This window comes from Galeopterus variegatus, unplaced genomic scaffold, assembly GCF_000696425.1.
Source record: "Galeopterus variegatus unplaced genomic scaffold, G_variegatus-3.0.2 Scaffold268, whole genome shotgun sequence".
Taxonomy (NCBI): Eukaryota; Metazoa; Chordata; class Mammalia; order Dermoptera; family Cynocephalidae; genus Galeopterus; species Galeopterus variegatus.
In genome coordinates this window covers 106,778-132,771 of record NW_007726379.1, presented here as the reverse complement: position 1 = coordinate 132,771, position 25,994 = coordinate 106,778, and the positions used below count along the sequence as shown (strand labels likewise).

General features: G+C 40.2%; 1 protein-coding gene across 2 annotated transcripts in view; it reads left to right on the top strand.

Annotated features, from left to right (window-relative positions):
• Positions 1–22,829, top strand: part of NTRK3 (neurotrophic tyrosine kinase, receptor, type 3) — a 359,989-nt gene extending 337,160 nt beyond the window's left edge. Inside the window, exons 17-19 of one of the 2 annotated variants that reach the window (XM_008566758.1) lie at positions 14,554–14,595; positions 19,283–19,441; positions 22,461–22,829. In XM_008566758.1, coding sequence (XP_008564980.1) covers positions 14,554–14,595; positions 19,283–19,441; positions 22,461–22,646 — 387 coding nt within the window. In that variant the 3' untranslated portion in view covers positions 22,647–22,829. The remainder of the gene's footprint in view (positions 1–14,553; positions 14,596–19,282; positions 19,442–22,460) is intronic. The other variant, XM_008566759.1, reaches the window with a different exon arrangement.
• Positions 22,830–25,994: the final 3,165 nt, after the last annotated feature.

Genomic DNA, 25,994 nt, shown 5'->3' with positions numbered 1-25,994 from the left:
GTTTTATCAGGATTCTTTCAACTGCTAGTGATAGAAAACCTAACCCAATCCACCTTAAGGAAAAAGGCAATGTGTTGTCTTAATAATAATAATAACAATAATAATCATCATCATAATATAAAATCCAAGTTTAGGATTTATTTCTGGTGTTGGCTTAATTCTAAGATCCATATAATGTCACCAGGCTTAATATATGTTATTTTGTCTGTTCTTCCTTCTCTCTCATCTCCACTCAGACTTCTTCCTGTAATTTCTCTACCTCTGTCTGCCTCCCTCTTTTCCTGCCTGAGGTAATGATTGTAGGGAAAGAGATGTTAATAGGAAGTAGATTTCCAAACAATCAAGGCTTATGAACTTTGAAAATTGTGATGATAAATGCTGCAGCAGTTGAACAGATTATCTGGTGCCTAGATGTTCAGTAAGGAAAACTTCTACTCAGTGGGGAGGCCTTGCTGTTGGGAGCCCGGCTGACCAACCAAGAAATCATCAGCGTCATTTCCATAGGAGTCTGGCTGGACACTAAGCAGAGAAAAGCTGCAAGGGAAAGACTGAGGAAGCAAAGTCCATGACTGGCTGCTTTTCCTGGTCTGTCTACAAGGAAGGCATGATGTTTTCTTGTGTTGTTTTTGTGAGAGGTCTCTGAGCCGACGTAGGCTCCTATCGTACTTCATTGCATCTGGTGATGTACATAGTTCTGAATGAAAATCCCCTTTTGGCTTTAATGATTATTTTTATAGAAACCAAATTCTAGGATTTCTGTTACATTTTCCAAAGTCCGCGGCCCCAACCCATCAATTGACGTGCCTTAAAACGTATTTACTAGTGAGTCTTCCTATGCATAAGAACTTCAGCTTGGTGGTGCATCTTATCATTGATTTTGCAATCAGAGTAATTTAGGTGTAGGGCTTAGATCTTTCACTCTTCAGTCTTTTTAAATAAGTTGCTTAATCTCTTCTCCCCTTCCTCCCTCTCTTCCTCCCTCTGTTCCTTCCTCCTTTCCTTCCTTCCTCAGTGCATAATAATTTGAAAGTAATAATTCCCAGAGCCAGTGCATGTTGGGAAGATTGAATGAAGCCATGCATTTTAACTGATTTAACATATATTCTGGCACAATACAAACACTCAGTAATTTGTTGTTCTGTATCCCAGTTCATTGGGATGAGACTTCCACCTCTGGCCTCAAACTTGGAATGCTGAAAGCATCTTTTTCTATCTTTGTTATGGCAGAGGCCAGAGGTTTTGATAAATTAATATGAGAGCTCTACCTTTGAGGAATACCTACCCCAGTCTTTAGACTGGCTCCACCTCTTGGGGACCTACTAGAAGACCCTGAGAAAAATGCTACAACCCAGTTTCATTAGCCTAGAAACGAGAAGTTCACTTTCTTTAATCTTCCTCCTATGCTTTTGGAAACCTGAATGTGTGTAAGAGAGTGGGAATGCATTTTGGGAAAACAAAAACAAAAACAAAACTGTCCAACTATGATCGCTGGCTTAGCATTTAAGACTTTCTCCTGGGTTCATCTTTAGAGCAGTCATCCCTCACCTTTTGACCTTGAAGAAGAAGCCAAGCGTTAGGGCTTGTTTATAGAGGAAGAAGGCGCAGCCCACAGCTGCGGCCTCAGATGAGGGCCTGGGGTGCCAGATGCTGTGTGCAAGTACAGCTCCTCCATCCCTTTCATCTGAAACTGCCCTTGGCCCACACCCTTCACTGTGGAGAGGCACCCTGGGGCCCCTTTGTAGAGAGCAGGCTGTGTGGAGGTAAGCTGGCCCCCTAACCTTCTCACAGGGCTGGGAGGGGCACCCAGAGGTTTCTGCTTCACCAAACCACTGTGTTTTGGAACTATTTGATACCTCAGGGTCAACTAGTCCGAATCTTTCCCTCAACCTACCCATACAGGAGCCGAGGGATGAGTCAGGTGGATTGATGCAGACCTAAAGCAGCAGGAGGAGGAGGACGTGGAGCTCCTGAGTTCTGGCCCATTGCTCCCCTTTGCCTGCACACAACACACACACACACACAAACACATACACACACATCCCTCAGGATGCCCATACTGCAGATGTTAGGAAGGGCCTTGAGATGAGCTTTTGTTCAGTGCTTTAGATGCGCAGATTCAGATAAGAAAATTATGTTTTGGAAAATCTCACGCAATTTTTGAGCAGAGAGGAATCTTAGCAACCCTCTGGTCTAGCTATGTTATTATTACAAATGTGATCATTGAGGCCAAAAGGAAGCACAGGCTGCCAGAGCCACGGGGTAGAACACTGCTAGAACTGGGACAAGGACTCAGGTGACCTGAGTCCCCAGCCGGTGCCCTTTCTACCTGATTCCGTGGCTTCCAATCTCCCCTCTGGCTCCCTCTCTCCTGGGGTGCTGGAGACATCTCCGGTCCCTGTCAGGGCTGTGTGGCTGGGTTAATTAATATCCCTTTCCTGGAATTTCTCACGGGGTAAAGCCTGGCTAGGAACTTGTGCTGCATAAGAATAGCGGTGGAACTAGCTGATGTTGATGAATCACTTTGCAGCTCAGGAGTGCTTCAGCTGCTGTTATCAACCATCCTCAGGCTTCCCTGAGACTTTAACCCTGTTAGTTTTTCTAAGTTAAAGCCCCACCTTTAAATGAAGATGAAGGACTTTATCCACTGCTTCCCATGTGTGGTCCTGCAGGTGATCTGCGAGCTCTCCTCTCAGGCTCCAAGGGTACATCCTTTAGAATTAAGGGTCTCGTCTCATGACTCAAAGAAGAATCCCATTTTCCGTTGGTAAGGAGGTGCATTCAATTACCAAGAAAGCTCCGGGTGTGTGAAAAACCTCGTTTTGCCCTCCTTCTCCCTGACCTCATCAGAGCCCCTCCAGCAGTCGGGTCAGTGGGTGGGTTAGACATTCAGCTCCAGCTCAGAGAGCTAGATAAGGTGGCCTGCAGTCTGAGGAGGAGCTGCACATTCTTTATGTCATCTCCCATGATGTGCTTCCAACTTCCCTTCGCCCGGGGATGTAGCCGTAGATGGTAGGTTTCTGCTGTGGTATGTATTGTTTACTGAAGTAATTAAAATGTGCAATGTGTTCCCTGTCCCCAAATGTGTGCTTCTTCCCCAGCCACTTTTGGCACTTTCATTTGGCAGTTAATAAAACAAGAGGGGGGCCCAGAGGCTCGAGTCTCCCTAGGGCTAGATGATTAATTTGGAGTGGTTTGGAAGTAGCAGATTGTACCTCCAGCTACAGCCGCGCCTTTCTGGGCTGTTGAACCTGCGCACGCGCCCTCACTGGCGGACCTCGAATGCTTCATTAAGGACGTGGGCAAATTGAGGGAGGAAGGAGAAAGGAGGCAAGGGTCTGGTTTGCTAATTATAGCAGCATAAAACCAGAAAAGACTTCTCCTTCTTCCTCAGGACAACCCCAGATTGAAAGAGTTACAGTCAAGGACGCTTGCAATTGACTTTCTCATGCAGCCTAAATCTTTACCACTCCTCACCACCAAGCATCCTCATCTATCTGCGCCGTAGAAATTCAAAGTCCGTTCCCTTCTATTATTGTTTTCTAAATCCTGGGCCCAGAAAATGCTTCTTGCAAATATTTCTGAGAGAACAATGCTACTAGCACTACAACAACTATTATTGCGACTGTTACTTGCTAATGCATATTGAGGCTTTCCAAGTTCCAGTCACCATGCTGAATGCTTTACACGGATTATTCATTAAACCCTCATGGCCTTCTTAGGAGGCAAATGTCAGATGATTTTTAACAGATGAGGAGACTGAGGTTCAGAGAGATTGAGTGATTTCCTGAGTTGGCACGGCTGAATTTGTATCTGCATCCCAATGTTACACTCACACCACCCCACCGTAAGGTCTGCTTAAGGCTAGGTCACCTTTTTTCCATTCTGGGGTCCTGTTTCTGCATCCTGCAATTCTTCTAATGGGAATTAGATGATATTCCAGCCGCACTGAATATATCAGGCAGGGTGCTGGGTTTGCCAGAGGCTTTAGGCCTTGACTCAGTTTACTTCTCCACTGGTCTCCTCCCAACATGGGCCACCTCCAGAAACTCCTGGTCCTGAGAGATGAGGGATGTGTGAACCACATCAAGCTCCAAAATTTCTCATGACAAGGAATATAAGCAGGCCACAGTGGGCGAAACCTCTTTTAGGGACAGCTCAGAAGCAGCCCTTAATCATGACAGGTGTCAGCCAGTGCAGAAATCCCTGTTATTGTAGGAAGTAATGCTATACCTTAGCACTTTCAAAGGTAGTTTCCTGCTGCAGGCTATACTTTGTAAACATTTCTTCATTAGTCTTCACAAGCTCTATCTGAGACAAATAAGATCAGGAGCTGAAAACACAGGCTGTTTTAAGCTGTCTTCTCTTAGGGTAGCTGATTTGGGGCTCCAGCAGTGGATGTGCAAGGTTCTCCCAGAATCCGAGCATGGGGTCTGCATAACAGACTTCACAAATGGCAGGTCATGTGGGCTAGGCTTCTGGGATGTTAGCATTAGAAAAAAGTCATCATTTAAGAAGGCCACCTAGTCTAGCCCCCTACCCAGCTTAGGAGGTGGGCACCCAGCCTGTGCTCACCTGAAGATGGGATCTCACTGGCTTGTGAGGGAGAATATTTCACCAATTATTAGAAAAGCTCTTACCCTTACAGCACCATTGGTGTGCAACTATTGTCTGTTCAGGTGCCTAAGGTTCTATAACAAAACTAGCATTCATGATTAAAGAATCGAATGTCATCACCTTAAGGCTGGTGGGATATTCCGTCAATAGCAGGTATTATTGTTATTGTTTTAATGTTGCTAAGAGGACGAGTTGGGGAGCCAGTTCCTAGCTAAGTTTGCCTTTTGAGGAAAAAGACCCTATTTCATTGTTGATTTTATGAAAGCCAAATTATCTTGCTCATCTTTTTTTTCTTCCATGAGGCCTCACACACAGGATATACAGTTGTTGAGCCTCATCCGAAGAAGAACATTGCATATTCTAACCTGCTTGGTCTTGTCTTCTCTGAGATTCCTGTTAGTTGCTCCTCCTGAGCTTCTAAGCCTGGCTTTTGTAAACAGCCTGAATCCAAGGATCCAGACTGGTGGCCACGTGGATCCTTGAGCTCCTTTAAACTGCTCCCAGTGCTTGTAGGTGAAATTGTCTTGAAACTAAAAAACCCAGAAAGAGAAGAACTTGGAGTGTGGTGATGGGTTAATTTCTAGCTTGGGCTCTATCTACCACCAATGTGCTGGCATTTCATCCCTGAACTGGTTTCTCATCCATAAATTGGGGACAGGTGTCGTATAGTTGTAAGGGTCACTGGGCAGAATGCCCAAGTCCCTGGAGAAACTGGGAAGGGCTATCTAATAAACATAAACACGATCATTGGGAAATTAGCATCTTTCAAGGAAGATTTAGATTCCACATAATATGTATGTACATGTGCACTGAAAATGTGCCAGGCTTCTCATTCATTTACTCTCTCCTTTCATTTCTGTGTGCATTTTGAGTGGGTGTGTTATTATCCCCGTTTCATACATGAGGAAGCCCCAGCTTCAAGAGGTTAAATAAATTCTCTCAGGTTGCTTAGCTAGTAAGTAGCATTGACTGAGTTATATATTATTCCCTTTACCCCTTTGGAACCTTTGTTTCCTTATCCTATATACACATTTTCAATGTCAGTTATCATAATTTTTAGGTTATTTTTTTTTTGGCATCCAAATATTTAGCAAAGTCAATCTTGTTTGAAAGAGATTATCTTATTTTGGCTAAGAAAATCTGAACCTAAACTGGAACCTAATGATCAGTACCCGATCAGTACAGGTATTTTTTTTTTTTTAAATCTAGGGTCATTAGGAAGATTTATTTTGCCTTTCTTTAGTATGAATATTACAGCAAGCATTTGGGGTCTGGGCGAATCAGTTTGAATCCAGTGTGATCCGTGGATCTGAGCTGAATTGAGACCTTCAGCTTTGTTCAGTGAAATGAGCTCTTTTAACAACGTCTCCAAAGTTTGTTTTCACTAGAAGATTTTAGTGCAGCGAGCAGGCTCCAATCTAAGCATCTGGAAAAGAAAATAAGGGCCGAGTTATTTTTCAATCCACATCTTCTTTGGACTTGCAATGTCTGCTCTATAAAAAAAAATATTGCTCAGGGGCAGTGAAGGACAGTGAGGTCTCAGAGTGAGTGCCAGCATTTAGGCAGGATTAAGAAAGGGGAAAACAAAAGGAGAAGTTATAAAAGGTGTGTGTTCCCGGGTCTTCCATCTGAGAACTTTGCTGCTGGCAGATGCAGCTCTAGGTAAGAGAATTGGGGAGAATCACAATGGGTGTATTTATCCTCTAGGCTCACACTGCTAAACAGCTTGGCTCTTAACTCCTTGCATTTTTGGAAAACTCCAAGGGTTTTTCTTAATCCTGGGGCTAGAGGCTCAGACTGAGACAACCGTTTCACTGAGATTCTGCTAAATGGATGTTTTGTGTGAGCTGTCATGAAGCCCCGCTCTGAGGCAGCGGTGCTGTGAAGATGGCTTTGTGAGTTTTCTCTGCACTTTCTTGCCAAAGAATTCTAAGCGCCTACTAGACCTGGGGCTGAGATCTTGGGTCTGTGTCTACAAGAAGCTAGATGATGGTCTTACCTACTGTATTGGGAAAAGGAGCAGGGGAAAAAGAAAACAAGTAATTCTGAGTTGATAAGTCAGAAGTCTGGTTGTCATTGTAGGAATATCTCAATCTCTGTGTAAAGGTTTTATGCACAGAATTTTCATAACTGGGGTGAACCACAGATAGATGCATATTTGTGAGTGAGCACTTGTATATTATAGATCTAAAATCAAAAGAATATTCAAACCAATACATTCCTAAAGTACGCACCCACACAAACTGGGGGAGACATAGAGTTCTTCCAAGTGACACAAAGTCTATAAATATTGGGGTGGAAAGAAAGGAACTAACTATAGAACTGAAAGCTAAGCTTCGTAAGACTCATAAGTCTGTGTATTTTTTCATTTGTATACCTTTGTGTATGTATGTTATGCTCTAGTAACAAGTTTATATTAAAAACAAGAACAAGACCATGGGACTTTAGTTCCATTATATTTACTATTCCTAGTGACCTTGGACAAGTCACTTTCCCTGTTCTGGCCAGGGTTCCCAGGTCTGGAGATTGGCTGGGTAATTCCCAAAGCTCTTTCTGGTCTTGTATGTTCCTGAGATACAGCTTTAGTGTTGAGTCTGTCCTTTCAAGCCCTGTATTTGGAGGAAGTTAGTTTTGGGGAACTGGACAGGGTACAGGTACAGGGTAAAGCTGGTCCGCCAAAGATGCACCTGGGATCCAGATGACATCTGGAGAGAGTATAGGCTCAGCCATCAAAGATATGTGCCTAGTAAATGATCAAATGGTCCTGGGAAGAGCTGAAAAGCTGGTTCAAAGTATAGCATTTGTAACTCAGAACAGCCAAGTAAAGAAAGTGAGGGGAGAGTGGAGCAGGAGAAGGAGGAGGAAAGGTAGGAAACCGCAGAGAGTTTCTGAAGGGCAGACTGATATTTCTAAGGCTCTAGGGACCTCCCATATATATGGGGAGGGAGCTGTTAAGAGAGCTCAGCAGTTGAAGAGGTGAGCAGTGAGAAGGGTTAATTCCAGGAATGAGGGCTCTGACATTCTGGAAAAGTTTGAAGCTGTCAGCAAAGTTAATCATAAATTAGCTGTCAGCAAGCTAATTTAGAGTGAAACCATTTATTTTTGCTGCTTGGAGATAGAATACATTAAAAGAGGATTTTGGGCCTTTCCTCCTAAACTTAGGCCATTTATTTCTAGAAATGTCCAAGAGAGATTTTACCAACCCCCTTGATCAGGGCATGGCCTGCGTCTGTATCTATGACTGTGCACACAATTCACGTGCATTGACATACACATATGTTCATCTGAACACCCTCCCTCCTGATGTGTGGATGTGTGTATATATACTACATGTAGCTTGCAGTGACGAGCATTCCATGTGTGTGAAATCCCAAAACCCTCTGGAACAAGAGTGGCAATGATTTTAGACTGCAGTGGCTGCTGGTACTGCTTCTGGGGTCATGTTTGAGGTGACTGCCAGCCCAGGATTATGTTCTCCTCAGATGTGTCAGAGCAGAGCAGAAGACACAAAGCCCATTGGGGCATTGGGGAATGTGCTAAGCCTTTCATTTTTTCTTAATGCCCATGGAGACTCTTCTATGTGCTGAGACATAGCGATCAAAAAAGATTAAAATTGAAAAAAAAATTGGCACTTACTATAAATGACAATCTTTATGACAATCTCCTGATTAGATCATTTTTACTTTAACATATGTTGCAAAGTTTTTACTACTCTTCAGAGTTGTCTTATCAACATGAGAGGAGCTACCTTCTCATCTACTTTGAAGGTTCTGATTTGGCCCATGCAGATTAGTGAATACAGAAAAAACGTGAATCCTTCCATTGTTGCAGAAATATCGTGCCCCTGTGATAGCTGCTCATCCTTGCTGGGTCTCAGTATCTTTATTTGGAATATGGTTACTTTGTCTCCTCTGTATGTTATCAGAGTTGTGTAAGGATAGATGTTTGGAACTTCTGGGACAGAAGCATGTTTCTGTGTGTTCTTTGGAATCCTCCAGCCTCTTTCTTTTCTCTGTAATTAGACATGGAGGCCTGAGTACCTTCTACAGTTTAGCTAAGTTTCTCTTTAACCCAGAGTAGTGGGTTCTCCATAGCTGCAGCAATGCCAGAGTTCCTCAGTGGAAATGAGCAAGTCAATCCCCCTTTCAGGAAAGTCTGGATTAGAAGAGAAAGGATGGCTATGGGTCGGTGAGGAGGTGGTAGGTCCCCAGAGAGGAACACTCTGCAGTGCAGAGCATTCTGTCCCCAGTAGGAACTGGAGCCTGAGACCTGCAACCGCTCAACTCTCAGACCTTCAACACCTTCCACACCACTTACTCCTGGGCCTCAGAGACAAGGCTGAAAGTGAGTGCTAAGGACTTGATGAAATTAAAGAAATAGGGCTGGAGGGGATCTGCTGCTCTTGCTACTCTCTTTTCCTGTTCTCTCCCCTTATATAGCTGATGGCCTGAGGATACAGCTTTGGGGAAAGACAGGAGAGAAAGGACTCCAAACTTTGTACCCCTGGGTGCTTGGTCTCTAAAAACCTGTGGTCTTCAAACAGTTATGCCCCTAAAAGAATTTTTGTTTGGTTGTTTGTGTGTGTGTGTGTGTGTGGGGGGGGAGCTGGCAGGTATAGGGATCCAAACCTGTGACTTTGGTGTTATAAAGCTGCACTCTAACCAACTGAGCTAACCGGCCAGCCGCCCCTAAAAGAATTTTGAAAAATGATATATGCCCCTTGTACATTATAAGTTGCCATTTAAAACCTTTGACATAATTTTAAATAGTTGCAGACGATGCCATTTCCAGAATATTGTAAATATTGACATTAAAGAATTATAGCGTTTCTTTAATACATCTAATGAACTTTAAATACCAGAGCAATTTGGTACATCATCTATTAAACACATGAACAAATTCTTAAATAGTCAGTTTTATGTGGTTCCTTTTTCTTCTTGGATGCATGTTTTCATTTCAGTTACCCCACTGACTTTTATCCTTATGTAATATATTTTTATGCATGAAATATTTTTATTGGCTACTCTATTATAATTCACCGTGACAAAAATATGTATGAAGATTTAAATTTAATTTTTAATGTCTAATGAACATAAGTTTCTAGATGTTAAGAGTTTTTGGATTGAGTTATTACAATTACTAGCAAAACATAGAAACTGGAAGTTTATCGAGTTATCATAACAATTATTAGTAATACACAGAAATAGGCAGCTAATCGAAATAACATCACACTTTTGATGAATGTGAAAGATAAAAAGTAAAATATTAATGGAAATGCATCTCATACTTTTAAATTAGTTCATGTATTCATTAATGAATATTACTTACTGTTAAAGTAAGGAAGATTCAGGATCTCTTCTATCTGTGTTTTCATTTTTATAGACACAAGATCTGAGAAACATTCACAATAAACAAATAGAAGGGAAAGGAAGGAGTTTTATTATCAAACGTGACTCAATTCTCTGAACTATTACCTAGTTATTGGTCTCATCAAAATTTATTTTTAATCTTCTCTGAGCAGACAGTTCTTTTAGGTTTGTCATCCTTCAGTTGTTTGAAAAGAATTGGGAACTACTCAGCTTGCAAAAGGATTAGTCTTCCTGTCACCAGAGACATTCATTTTTAACACTTGTACCAATGTTTCATAGAGTTTTTAAATTTGTCCTCTGTACGTATTCACTCCTGAGATTTAGAATGAATGAGAAGTTTGTTCTTTGTGGGAGGGGGAGGGAGGAACAAGGGGCAATGGAACAAGGGGGTGGCTGGACCACAGGAACAGGTTCTAAATTCAATTTAAGAAAAAAAATCCATATGGGGGTTGGAGATCTGCAAAATCCCTCAAAACTATCCTTCCCTGAGTATATATTTGAAAGACATCATGTATCTCCAAAATTATGCAGACCCTGGTTTGAAACCACTTCAGTGCACACTGTACTATATTTCTGCCTATAACATAGAATAGGAATTCTAGACTTCATCCCATGGAACAGTGGCTTTTCCTCTTTAGGGTGAGTAAGAATAACCTGCAGTATATGTATAAAGTGCACTTCTCTATTGACAATAACAAAAGACTGGAAACAACCCAAGTGCCTACCAGTAGGAGATTGACTGATAGACTGCAGCATCATCATACACACTGGAGTCCTATATAGCTATGCAAGGAATGAGTGAACTCCAGTGGAAAAAGTAAAGTATAGGGTAGGTATGTTGTGCCACCTTTCATCTAAGAAAGTGAGGAAACCAAATATAAATCCACTTTTGCTTATGGAAAAAGCAATAGAAGAATAAACTAGAAACAAACCAAAACTGTTACCTGATGGGGAGGAGAACAGGATGAAGAACGTGACCAGGGAGGAAACTAGACTATGCTTGCATGAACCTTGCTTTGTGGTTTTGACTTTGAAACCATGTAGCAGATTTGACTTATTATCAAGCAACATTAAATCAAGTGGAAAAATTTTAAAAAGCAATTCCTACACATCAAAAGCAAAATGAGGCAAATAAGACTATGTATTGGCTTCACCATGCAGAAAGGAGTTAATTCAAATATCTTTAAACATAGCTGTTTTCTGAATGTTCCTAGTAGGTGTATAGAAATAGCTGCAAAGAATGTGGGTGATTTTCAGTAATCATACTGTTAGTAATAATATTTGAACTGTTACTTTGAAACTCTCTCTAATATACATATACTATATTATATATTATATGTACATATTAGTATACACAAGTAATATTCTTATTATAGGAATCAAGATTTTCAGCATAAGAGAAAAAATATAAACATTAAATTAAAGAAGTTAAATAAAAGCTCTGTGATCCTAAATTTGAGTATGGAAAAATAAATATGAACTAATGATGCATTTTTTTCTTAAGAAAAGTATTTCCTAGCTATTTCCACTAATACTTAAAATTAATATCCACCTCAGTAGCAACAAACACTCCTAGGATCCATACTGTGGTCTCTAAATTCCATTGTCCACCATAAGGATCCAGGGGTCCTTGGAGAAATGGCTGATTCCAAGGCTGGCTCAGGAAATATACAGGATGAGCCTAGAATATTCTTTCCTACCAGAAAGCAAAGATGCTGTCAGAGGCTACTGGGGTTAAGTGAGAGAACACAGGCAAGACCTTTAAAACTTCCAATGGCCCCAAATGGACCTCAGACATTGAAAATAATAACTACAATAGAACGAAACACTTGTGTGTGTGTGTGTGTGTGTGTGCGCGCGCGCGCGCGCTTAAAGAACAAGCATTGATAATGCTTCTCAAAAACACATCAAACCAGAACAAACCTCTCATTAATCACCTTTGGGTGATGCTAGGAAATAAATTCATTATTCTAAGGACTGGTAAATAGAGAGAAAGAATCAAGAATTTACCTTGCCTGTCCTGTAAAAACTACTGTCGGTATAGCCAAATAGCTGTTGAAAGAAAGTTTTTATTTATAAAAGATTTCCAGCTAATATATGCAGAGGGAATGCTATAATTAGATTGTCACCATTTTGCAGCCACTGATGAAGTAACAGATCTGGGCAATGATCATCAGCGGCTGCTGAAATCATTAGGTGGGGAAGAGAGAAGGAGGTTTTGCTGTGCGTCATACACCTCACTCAGCAGCCTCCTTCAGAACAGGGCAGGTGGCAGAGGGAGGACGAGAGAGAGCAGAAACATACTTAGAAAGCCCAACGACTGAAAAGAGGGTGTTCCGGGGCACGCTGTCAATTACTTCCTCCAATTACTTGTTTTATTTCTAGAATCCTTTCTTGGAATCTTTCCTGTGCCTTATTACTTTATGTCTCCTGTTTCAATCGTTTAGTTTATCACTGAGAACTTGGATCATTACCTAATATTTTTTATGCACTGCTTGGGCAAGGTACCTTACCTTCATCTGTGAAATGGGAATATGAGAGGCTTCTATCACATGGGAATAGAGAAAGGATTAAATGAGGGATGTATGTAGCATCCAGTGGCTGGTACTGATTATTCATTAATTAGTATTATTCCTATCACTAAGATTATGATTTCTGGCTAGGTTACATGTGGCTAGGTTTTACCATGGGAATATTTGTCAATAATTTTTTATCGGGGGAGTCTTTGATCCCTGCCTTTCCTAGATGGGGTCTCTCTGATGTGGGAGAATTATGCAGGTCACTCTAAGAAAATCAGCATGGATCTTCATGGGATATAAGGAAATTCCAGGAAATTAGCAACATGTAAAGACACACAGTGAGTTATCTTACTTTATGTGTATATCTTTGCATATACACTTAATGATACTCAATGGGTTTTTGTATACATAGTCTCGCCTTAGGCAGGCACATTGCTTAACTCCTATTTTGAAGACAAGGAAACTGAAGTTCAAACTGCTTGTTAAAAGTCACATCAGAACCCGGGGCTCCTGACTTCCAATTTATTGCACTTTTTTTGTTGTACCACAGGCCTCTTGAAATATTTTAGTTTACTCCTGGAAAAATGCAGTATAAACTTCACCCACACTGGCGGTGCCGCTAAGGGAGAATCTTGTTACGAGTCTCCTTAGTGGGGCCCCTGTGACCAATGAATACCATTCTGATAATTTTCTGCCACAATATTTATGCTCATCACAGTTTACACCCAGCATGCTCGAATTTCTCTCTAAACTTTGAGATTTCAATTTAGAATACTTCTTCTGGATCGTGTATGAAATTATCAAATGAGACAGACACCAGCATCAATTTGGAGAACATCATTATTTAAAATTTCCCATCAAGAGAAATGTTCCTATATTCTTGACTTCTATTTTTTTTTTAATCAAGAAACCAGGTACAATAAACCATTCTACCATACTCTATCACAAACATAATTTTTCTTAAAAAAAATCACCTTTTGAAATAAAGCTTAAATTAAGTATACTGGTTTCCTTTTATTCATTTTTAAAAAATTGTTTTGAAATTTTCAAACGTTGTGCATTATCATCATAAAATTTCAAACGACATAGAAATACCTATAGTAAAAAGTGAAATTCTGTCTTCAGTCACTACCCTTTGCTTTCCTCTCTAGAGGAAACCACTGGTTTACTGGCTTTCTGGAACTTTTTCTATGCATTTTCAAAGTTACATGGTGTTGCTATGTAATTGCATATGTATTCACATACACATTTTTTACATTGAAAATGTTAAAATATATTTTTCAATGTCTTGCATTTTCATTTAGCATGTCCTAGACTAATATTTTGTATCAGTACACATAGCTCTACTATATTCCTTTTAACTGCTGCATGTACCTTTAACGATGAACACATTTTTACTCTTAAGAGACAGTGAAATAAATGTCTTCAACCAAATGTTCTTGCTTATGTAAGCAAATATTTTTCAAAGACTCCTAGATGTGAGATTGCTGGGTTCAAAGGCACTCGAATCTTTAGTGTGGACAGATTCTGCCAAGCTGCCCTCAGAAAAGGCTGTCCCAATCTTCCCAATGGCATTTCAGAATAACTCTGTCCTCATACCTTCTCAAACACCAGATAGCATCAATCTTTTTCATTTTTTTTCAAATGACATTAAAAAATGTGTCACTTTGTTGTTTAATTGGCATCTCTTAACGTGTTTGTGGCCATTTGCAGCTCTTTTGTGGATCATCTGTTCTTATCCTTTACTCATTTTTCTGTTGAGTTGCTTTTTTCTAACTAACTTGAAGGAGCACTTTGTATTTATGTGGATTTTAACTCTCTGTTACATATATTGCAAATATTTTTTGTCGTTTGTCTCTTTTAAGTATGCTTATTTTGTCTTTTGCCATGCAAAAGTATTTAAGTTTTGTAAGTTGTATCTCTAAATCTTATCTTTTATGGCTTCTTGAACATGTATCTTATTTAGGAAAAGGGCTTCCTCTCCTGAGGTTATACAAATATTTTTCCAAGTTTTCTTCTAATATTATTATTGTTTTGTTTTTTATGTTTAGCTCTTTAATCCATCTGGAAATGATTTTTGTATATGGTGTGAGGTAGGTATCTAAGTGTATTTTTTTTTTATAAAATGAATGGTTCATTGTCCCAACACTTTAATTACTAACCCATCATTTCATATATTAAATTCCAATATTTATACATGGGTCTGCCTCTGGACTCTCTACTTTGTTCCATTAATAAATTTGTCTATCCTTATGCCAAAAAACAGTGTGCTTTTAATGTAATTTGGTAAAATTGTTCTATCTGATAGACCAACTTTTCATCTTTGTTCTATTACAAGTATATTTTCATTTTTATCAGGTATTTATTACTCTAGATGAATTTCGGATTCATTTTGTCAATTTCCATACACCATTCCATTGAAGTTTTCATTTAAATTGTATTGAATTTTTAGATTAATTTTTATTTTTAGATTAATTTTAGAAAGAAATGAGAGACTTACAATATTGACTTTTCTCATTCAAGGAAATGATACACCTTTCCATTTATTCAGATCTTTTTTATGTTTTTCAACACTTGTCTTTAAATAGATCTTGTATATTTTTTTCTAAGGCTTATGCTTAAAATTTTTAAACATTTTTGTTGCTCTTGTAAAAACAATCTTATTTTCATTGTATTTTGAAGTAATTGCCACTAATATATGAGAATAGTTTGATTTTTGTGTGTTCCTCTTATATCTGGGTAATTTACTAAATCATATATTGGCTCTAATTGCTCTTTAGTTAATTATCTCGAATAATCTTATCATATCCAGACAATGGGCAATTTTGACTCCTCCTTTTCAATATTTGTGCCTGATATTTTTTCCTGCTTTATTGCTTTGGTTAGAACCTTCTAAAGAGTGTTGAATAAAATCAGTAATAGAAGATACCATCTATGCATCTAATGTTTTATTGGTAAATATGATATTTAGTGTGTTGAATAAAGGACATTATCTACTATTACTAATAAATTAGGGATTGCAATCAGAAAAGGATGTCAAAAAATTTTGACATCTTTTGAAAGGATGGTTTTTCTTCTTTTATCTCTTAATTTAGTAAATTAAACAGCAGATTTCCTAAGGTTGAGGCATTTTTGCATTTGTAGTATAAACTTTATTGAATTACAATATGGATTTCTTGTAATATTGCTGATTCGATATGATATTTTATTTAGATTTAGAGACTATATAACAGAGATAGCTATATACATATGTAGATAAAATATCTATATCTGTATTTATATATTTAAGGCTACATGCTAAATTTGACTGATTTTGTCATCAGACATGAAAGGCACAGAGAGTAATTCAGTAAAGTTGCTATCTTTTTTGCTCTGGAAAAGTATAAGTAGGATAGATGTTCACCCACAAAACCATCTGGACCTTATATCTTTTTAATGCATAGATTTTTTTTTTAACTACAGTTTTAATTGTTTGTGTTCAAGTTTTCTACTCTTCATTTTTCATTAATATTTTCTAGTAAATCAATCATTGCATGTATATTTTGAAATTTATTATTGTAATATTCTTAACATTTTACATTTGCCTCCTCTACATCCCTTATTAACCTTGACAAGATTTATACAGTTTTTGAAAGAAATAGCAATTGATCGTGTAGATCGAGTCTGCATTTTTTCCCCTTTTGCATTGTTTGTTTTACCTTTTTTTGTTTGTTGGTTTCATACTGATTAATCAGTATTTATTTTATTTTATCTTTATTATTTCCTCTTGTTTTCTTTACATTTTCTTCCTAAGTCTTTACTACATTTTTTGTTGAATTCTTACTTAATTATATTTTAACTACTTTAAAATGCATTTAAAGATTACTTTAGCCATATTCTGCAGGTTTTAATGAATAGAACTTTAGTTATTATTATAATAAGCAGTTTTAAATTTTGTTTTCAATTTTTTAACTTACCAACTAGTTTTTAAATAATTGCCACCAACTAGTTTTTAAATAACTGCCCAAAGAGAACCTTTTTAAAAATTGTCCTTTTGTTCTTAATTTCTATTTTTATTTGTTTGATGCAAAAATGTTTCCTATTTTTACTTTATATTTATTTATGTTTTCCTTGGAATTCCAGATTTCTTTTGAGGTTTAATATGTAGTTGGTATTTGTAAATGTTTTCAGGTCACTGAAAATAATGTGCAACTTTTAAAGAAGGCTGAAAGATACACAATCACAACACTCAGATTATCTACTCATTGAAACTCATTATATTATTTTTAAAATGTATCTTCATTTATGTTGTCTTAATTTTTAATTTGTGAAAGGTGTGTTTTAGTTTTTTATATATAATTATATATAATGGTAGGTTTGTCAGTTCCCTTTTATTTATAACCTGTTTTTACTCATCATATATGTATACTTTTAAATGTGTATTTATATATATATTTTATATATTGTTGCCATGTTAATTGGAGCATAAAATTTCATGATTATTATAATGATAAATTTTTTCATCTTTAAATATGTTCAATATGATACAAACCATTTTGTCTCCATTTAATTTTTGGCATTCTGAATTCTGTTTTGCAGATGAGATCAGGTGCATTCAGGGTGGTATGACCATTGACTGAATTGGTTTTTTCATACACACATATATATATATATATATGAAAAAATATAAAATTCATGAAAACAAAAAATACAAGGAACAAAATTGGCCATATATATCTGTATTACATATATATATAGACAGATGTATATATATATGTATATGAATATGGGTATATATAGCCAATTATATTTTCTTTTTATTGATTGTATTTTTTTTGCATCCTTTCATTTTCAGTATTTTCTGACATTTTGTTTTAGATGTGTTTTTTCCAAATAACATGAATCTTGATTTTGTAATCTAAATTTTTCTCTCTCATTTAAAAAGTAGTAAAACCCATTTGTACTGAGTATTTATAGTAATATTTTTTAAACTTTTTTGTTTTGTTTTGTGCTTTCTATTCATCATTACTCCATGTGCCCTTTTTGTAGTCTTTTTAGTATTGGTTTAAGATTTTTGGTTCTATCTTCCTAAAACTGGTTTGGAAGCTATATGGACCATTTCTATTCTTCTAGAAGCTGCTTTAAAATTTTAGCAAGCATATTTAAACTGTTATAGTCAATAATTTATCACTGCCTATATGCTCCTTTCCCTCCTTTCTAAAAGATACAGCCTTTATTGGGCTTTTAATTATTTATCTGCTCTTTTATGCACTTATGATTGAAATTATCTGGAAGTTTTATTCCAGTTAAGTTTGTTAGTAGTAATATTGGTAGTACTGTTAGCAATATTAGTATTATTATTTACTTTGTCTCTATTTTATAGGAAGACTTTATTAGTAAATGTATTACCTTTTACTACCAAATTAGCAACCATTATTTATATTTAAATTGCATTTTTGTGGCTTATTTCCTCTGCATTGTTTTTTATATTCCAAGTCTCTGTGTACTTGGATTATTTTTTTCTGTTTTACTAGAGTATGTTCTCAATTAATTTTTGCTTCTTTAATTTCTGAAAAGCTGTGAGTGGTAAACTTTCTGAGTCTTTGGTTGTCAGAGAGAAACATCTTCAGTTGTCTTTACACTTAATACAGAGCAATTATAAAATCCCACTTTGAAAATAACTTTTCTGCAAACCCAGATTATCATTTATCTTTTAAAATACTTCAAGCAGATAAGGCAAACATGATTTCCCTTTTTATAAGCAATGTAGCTCATCTCCCAAGTCATTCTTTCTTAAGTGTTTGTTTGTTCCTCCAACTGGCCCACCACAGAAATGAGAACTTCAGGTTAGCAGTTCACCAGGGCACATATAAAGAACCATTTTTTATTGATGATAAGAACTTTCGTAACAACGAATTTCATGTATTAGCCAAAAATTCCAATTTCTGGAGCTCTGTTTACTAATGATGCAGTTAATTTCTGAGTTTAAATACATGCTGTGAAATTTCTTCCACTTATGCTAATATATCTAACCTGCTAGGCAGTGAAGATTTTTCTAATGTTTTACTCAGGATAGTGTGCCCTGGGTGTCTGTCCTTGTCAGTCACTTCCTCGTGCTCTTGTCTCTCAGATTGATAGACCCACAGATGGCTGATGTTTTCCTGAGGCTACGTTTAAAGACTCTCTCCTTATTGGGCTTTGAACTTACTAAAAACTGTAGTGAATTCTTTTTCAGTTCACCTATTTTATTAGCACGTGATCTTCCACACTTTTGGAACTTCCCTGTCCCCTTCACTTGAAACACGGAGTCCTAAATTGTGGTGAGAAATTCAGGGTTGCCAGGTAGCAGCAGATAGTTCTACAGATTAGATGCACGTGGAATATATTGTGCCTTTGCCACCTTGGCCAAGAATTTAATCTGATGTCTGCAAATGGTCCGCCACTTGGTGGCTTGCTCAGTTGATTCTGCTGAGTTCCTTCTGGACTTCCTCGTAAGGTTGGATTTTAATGTAGTACCAGATTCTGAAACATTCTCTCTCACTTCAGATCATCTTGTGGTCTTTCTTCATGCTCAAAGAAGCTATCTTCCATTAGGTATTATTTCTAATTGCTACTCTAGCTGTCTCCTATATCATAGGTCTTGAATGTCAGTGTCTCCCCTCACCCTCTGATACAAGTTGCATAAAGTTGTGGCTTAGAATAGGATGCACCAAGAGTGCATCTCATATGAAGAGTGCAGGCAGATGTGGCTCATTCTGGCCATCTGGTCACTCTGAATGCCTCTGTTTTGACCGCTTTTAGGTGGGAGGACACACCATGCTCCCCATCCGTTGGATGCCCCCTGAAAGCATCATGTACCGGAAGTTCACCACGGAGAGTGATGTGTGGAGCTTTGGGGTGATCCTTTGGGAGATCTTCACCTATGGAAAGCAGCCATGGTTCCAGCTCTCAAACACAGAGGTAAAGAAAGGGGCACAGAGGAATTCTGATTTGGAAGAAGGCTGATAAGAGATATCTCAGGCCAGGACTTGGGCATAATCTATAATACATTAGGTAGGATTTGGAGCCAGTAGAGTGAACGTAGGCATAAGCAGGAGGAGCTTCTTAGTAGAAAAAAATTGTAACTGTAAGAAACGTGGTATAATTGTCAAAAGAGCATGAAATCAGATGTCTACATTGAGATGCACGTCATGGTTCTGTTTGTTCTGCTACATTTAAAACTCACAAGTGTTTCACTAAGACAGAAAATGAAAACAAAGAACAACTATGAATTTTTCAATTGTGCCATCTTGTGGAAACACCTACAACTTAGTATGCCCAAATAATCTTGGTCCCCAAAAGTTTCAGGCACGCCAGGCCCAGGGATGTACAGGATGGTGAACTGGGGAGGCCAATTTCACCTAATTGATAGAGCTTTATGTGGACTTCCAGGAATAAAACAAATATAATACTAGACATAATAATAAACACACTTTATTTTTATAATTTTAATTTATAATAATAATAATAAAATACTACTAAAGAAATTTTGATAGTAGCTAACATTTAGGACCAGGCACTTTGCTAAGTACGTTAGCTATGTAAACTCAGTAATTTTCAAAAAAACACCTGTTGAAAGGAAGGGGGACTGTTTGGTGTCCTGGAGTGGACTGATCAGGGTCTCAAAGGTGAGAGCCACCCAGATATGGAGAAAACCTGGGCTGTGGTCCCAGTATTCTTCTGCCTCCAAAGCCTATCTGTCAAGATACTTCTCAGTTAAGTGTGGATCAGAGTCGTGTTACCCAGGGGAATTCAGTACAGTTTTTAGACAGTAAGAGGCTCAGTCTCCCAACCCAGCAGGCCTATAAAAAATTGCAGTTCTTTTTATGATCTTCTATTTTCTGGGAAAACATAAACTTAAGGGCCTTTTAGTATTGAAATCTTATTTGAATATTCAAGAAAATGTCTTTCTTCTTGGAAGCTTTGTTCATCTCTGCTCTCCTATGTCCTCACCACTTAATTAAGTGATTTTCAAAGACTGAAAAGAAGGCATTTCTTTAAATCTTTAATATTTCAGTATTCACAAGCCCAATGGGACCTGACCACATTTCCCAAAGTAAGATAAAACATTTTAACATTCTTTTAAAATAGTGAAAAAGCATATGTCACAACCCATTTGTTATGGTATTTTTAAAAATTGTTATTGTTTTCCTGGGTGGTGAGACAGATGCACACATACACGTACATGCACCTGAATGTGGCCTCCTTGTACTTAGGTGGCCCTAGTAAAGAGAGGATCTGGGCTGAGGAAATTATTGGTCTTAGCAGAAGACTTGTCCTGGATACCCAAGCTGGCTCATAGAAGCTAACAGGGTGTTTGTGATCTCTTTTAAGACTGCCTGGTGAGGCACTGGCCTTGTAGGCAGGCTTCCCGACCCAAGACACCTCCCCCACTCCACCCACTGCAGCAGGAAGTACTGGCAGTCACTGATAATAGGTTTTTCTATGGAAATCGACAACCTGGATGGTCCCACATTAGAAAAGACACCACTGAGTGCTTTTGATCTTAGCACTGGCAGTTCCTACTGCAGTTAGAACTGGATTCTTTTTTCTTAGAGATGAAGGTATTGGAAGATGGAAATGGGGCTTTAACATGAATGGGGAATATGAGCAGCTGGGGATTTATCAGGCTGGCAAAGACTGAGCCTAGTGGGACATCACAGACTCCAGGGTGAATATAATCAGGAGGGTGCTGACACAGTGATGGTTTGACAGGCCATCCCAGGTCAGAGAGACATGAGACAATATCTGAGACAAGGCACTGTTGGGCAGCACAGGGAGATACAAAGGAGAAAAAAGGCAGCTTTCTTGCCCAACAAAATACAGACTAATGAGGGCAAAGAAGGAAAATATCACTTGTTCAGTTACTGAACTAAAGATTATTCTGTGTATTTTTATCATCACAACCAATCTTCAAATGCAAAAACTGAAATTCAGGGTAAGTAGTCTGTCCAAAGTTACACAGTGATAGAGTTAGGGAGAAGTCAAAACTAATGTGAAAACTAGAAGATGAAACCTTAAAAAAGTACATATCCAGTGTTAGCCAATATGCCTTTGAGAAATTGGAAATGAAACGTAAGTTACAGACTTGGTTCTAAAATGGCCTGTGGGGGTTGGTCCAGCCATGTGCTACTTATTTTATTCCTGCTCCTCCTTTTGGCCACCCCTTCAGTATGTTGGGCCGTACAGCCCCTTTTCTTGGTCTCATTTGGTCCTTACAGCTCTCCTAGATAGTGGCCAAGCAGACATTTGATTCCTGCCTTAAAGACGAAGATGCTGAGATCCCGCAAGACTAACTGACTTGCGCTGGCTGCCCAGTGGGCAATGGTAAATCAAACAGTCCTGGTGTTAAGAACTTAGGGCAAAGAGCAGGGAAGGATGGGCCTCACTAACAAAGGGTCCTATAGAAACCTCAGAGGCAAGCGTGGTGACATGTGCATAGGCTATGACTGAGAGGGGAACTTGACAGGACTTTGGAGCTACGTGGAGATAGGCAGTGCAGGGGCCAGATGGGGCAGAGCTCCTTCAAGGTGGTTTCAAAGTCATGCAGGCTCCTATAAGGGGGAGGGACAGGGCAGCAGCCAACCTGCACTCTGAAGTGGAAAATGAATGCAGCTCAGTCATCCAGGTGAGATGCAGCACTAGAGAAGAGTGAGGTGAAAGGGAAGAGTGTGTGGGGAGTCAGTGGTCAATGCGGGCCTAACCCAAAGGGTGGAGTACAAGGGGCAGCAGTGGGCTCCACCAGGCCGCGCTGTCCATTATCCCCATAACCCATGCACAGGACAGACAAGAAAATCAGTGCTGACTCCAGCCTGCCTTCAGCCTGTGCTTGTGAGGACCCCACCTCTGTCGTGAAGCTAATCAATGAGGTTGCCACCTTTTGCTGGGTCGGAACCACGTGGCCAAGGGTGTAACCTCCTTCTCCGTCTCTCTCTTTCAGGTCATTGAGTGCATTACCCAAGGTCGTGTTCTGGAACGGCCCCGAGTCTGCCCCAAAGAGGTGTATGATGTCATGCTAGGGTGCTGGCAGAGGGAACCCCAGCAGCGGCTGAACATCAAGGAGATCTACAAAATTCTCCACGCTTTGGGAAAGGCCACCCCAATCTACCTGGACATTCTCGGCTAGTGGTAGCTGGTGGTCAAAAATTCATACTCTTACTGCCTCCTCTCTCCCTGCCTCACATCTCCCTGGACCACCTCACAACTCTTTCTTCCATCCTCGACTGAAGCAAACATCTTCATATAAACTCAAGTGCCTGCTACACATACAACACTGAAAAAAGAAAAAAAAAAGAAAAGAAAGAAAGAAAGAAAGAAAGAAAGAAAGAAAGAAAGAAAGAAAGAAAGAAAAATAACCTGTAAGGCAGTTTGGCATATACATATATATATATATATTTATATATCTAACTATCTATCTATATCTACAGAGAGTTCTCTTCTTTAATACAGAGAGAAGCTGCTGATACAGAAAACCACAAGACTTTTAACAACTTAGCAAATCTTCAATATTAATGCAAATGAAAATTCCCTTCGACAAGCTGTGGCCCACGCTTCTTCAGCTCCGGCTCTACAGAGCCGAAGACCTTGACCACGCAGAGCCAATCTTTGCTCTGGGCTGGGAAGAGCCAGGGAGGCGCCCAGTCACTGCTGCGCCTGCGTGTGGCCCCTGTCGCTCTGCACAGGCGCATGCGCAGGCCGCATCGGCGCGCAGCTAGGCAGGGACGCCGGGCCGAGCGCCACCGGGAATGCGTCACGTCTCCGCGACCGTTGCCTCCACGGCCTTCCTTCTTTCCTCGACGTCAAGACAGCTCTCTAATTTGTCCACTCTTAAAAGTATAGTCTTGATGCTTTTGAGAATCCACGATGGCGCAGCTATGGGTGAACAGTGGACGACCCCCACCACCACAGCACAGAAAGCAGACTGCGCCCGTCGTGAGTGTAAGCCCAAGTTTCTTGCTAGATTTGAAAGGGATGTGCCATTCTGTCCTTTGAACATAAAGAACTGGACTTTCTGGACTTAAAGAACCACAGGAGAAAAAACAGCTGAAACCTGAACCTTGACGAGGCACTGCCACCTGTCTTCCCATCACTGGAAAGGCCTTGGCCCCACCTCCCATTTTCAGGACCATGGGGAGTTTTGGGGGATTCAAAAAGAGGTCCCCTGTGTTGTCTGCAAATGTGGATACAGCAGGCTTCAGGGTTCCAATAGCAAGAGACTTAGTTGCTTGTAGGTCATCATAAGGTATGCCCCCTAGGTCCTCTCTGTTTCTCATCCTGCTTTCCTAGATCTTAGCCACCACTTTCTGGGTCTCCACCAAGTCCTGGGTAGACCCCACTGCCAGGGAAGGAAGCCAGGTCTAGTGAGAAGCTGGGGCAGTGTGTGTTTTAGGAAGCCAGGCAGTGAGTGGGCAAGAGCCAGCAGGGGAGATTCTAGTTGGCACCTGTGTCTGGTCCCTTGGCATTCTCCTCACGTTTGCAGCCCCTGGGAGGATTGATGCATCTGCCTTTGAGCTGTTGTGAAAATGCAGGGGCTGAGAAATCGCTTTTGTGGGCTGGGGTGGGGGTGGTGCTGAGGCTTCTCTGGGAAATGTCCAATGAGAGGCCAGTGCCGCAAGCTTGGCATCTTAATGAGGACAGAGCCCTGACTAGAGAGAGACAATGAAGCATCTGGGCTGGGGCCAGCTCTCTCTGCCCCAGCACCAGGGGAATCACTGCCTTCCTGGCTGCTGCCAAGGACTGCAACAGGGCAGATCTCTGGGCCTCCCTGACACATGCACCGGAACGTCTGTGGAAGCCAACAGCCAGGCTAGACAGAGCCGTCCTGCTGGGGAGGAGAGGACGTGATCGTCCCAGGCCACCTGGCCACTCCACCTCACCCCAAGCACAGAGCTACCTAATGGACTGACCTTTGCCTAACTGGAGCCTCCTGGGGGCCTCTCACCTGCCTACTTGCCTGCCAGCTAAAGGGACTGTTGTTGGCCTGGACATCCTGGTCACCTGAAGGCAGCTGAAGTGTGGGCATCCCTGTGTGGGGTTTAGGACTGAATTATGCGTTTGTGGTTTTTCTTCTTTTTTTAGACCGATAAATGTTCTTATTTACATAGAAAAGAGCTGTGCTCAGATTGTAGCCACAGTTGGGATTCAGGGATCAGTGAGGCTGCGAGGCTGGGCTGGGAAGGGAGACAGGTGAGCTGGGAATTTGGTGTGGGTAGTCTCACTGTACTGTGCTCCCGGCCCCTGAGGACTTTTAGGGAAAGCTTTTTGGATTGACCACCTCAAGAGAACCCTTTGCTATCCTATGGCAATTGCTCCTCTTGTCTTTCCCCCTGAGGCCCTTGGTCTATGTTGAGGCTGTGAATGCTGGATGGAATTGCACAGTCTGGTTTTGATCTGGGCAACTAAGGGAAAGGTGTTCAGGGAGGGAACAATATAGAGGGGCCTGAGGGGAAAGTGTCTTCTGGTGAGGAGCGAGGTTCCAAGGCTCCTGTTGTGTCCTTTCTCTCATATTCTCCCTGCAAACTGACAACATGTGGCTTCCGTCTTCTTGACTGTGTGTTTCTAGAACCTCATAGTTAACTGATGGGCTGGGAAGAAGGGGTGAAGAAATGGTTTGGAGGCTGCCGAACAACTGGGAATAAGGAATGTCACTAGAGTTTTAACTCAGGGCACCGAGTCATCATGGCCTAATGAAAGAAAACAATTCTTTTAGGAACAAGGAGCTCTGAAGGAGACTGATATTGTGAGATTGCCCTCCACTTAGTCCTACGGGCCTCCACTTTGGCCTTGCGGTCATGTCTTTGCCATGTCCATGGTGAGCAGCTGCCTGTGGAAGAGTACAGGAGAGAGGGAGGCACAGCAGGGAGGGGTACAGAGGGAGGACCAGCTTTTTTAGTAACCTTACTTTCCTCTGTGCGGAGTCTCCTTTACTCGTTGATTTATTAACCTCAGCATGTTAAAAAAAAAGTTTTTTTTGGAGAGTAAAGGAGGCAAAGAATAGGGCTGTGGAAATCGCCTGGGTACTCCAGGGCGCTGGGGCATACAGAGCATGTCATTCCTCCTGTACTGAGACAGGACTGATAAGAATCGTTCCACTGTGTCTTGTGCAAAATAATGGGTACACTTGCTAATAATCTCTGCTCCCCTCTAGCTCTGAATTCTTAGGTTCTAACAGCATTCAGTCACTGTCATTATTTTTCTCAGTGCCACTCCAGAATGTCAGGACAGCTCTCCTCAGGCTGGATAGGAAGGAGTTGCCTCTGAAGGTTCAGTTGTCCTGGGCAGGGCTGGGTTCCAATAAGACACTCCTCTTCTGCTTTGTACCCACGTCACAATTTAAAGTCTGAAGTGTCTGAGACTATTCTAGGCCAGAAGGAGGGTTTGGCCTTGTTCCCCAGCCTAGACTTCCTTCATACTAGAAAAGCACTGTCCAAGGTTTATTTATTTATTTATTTCGAAAGAGCCTAATGTGATTAAA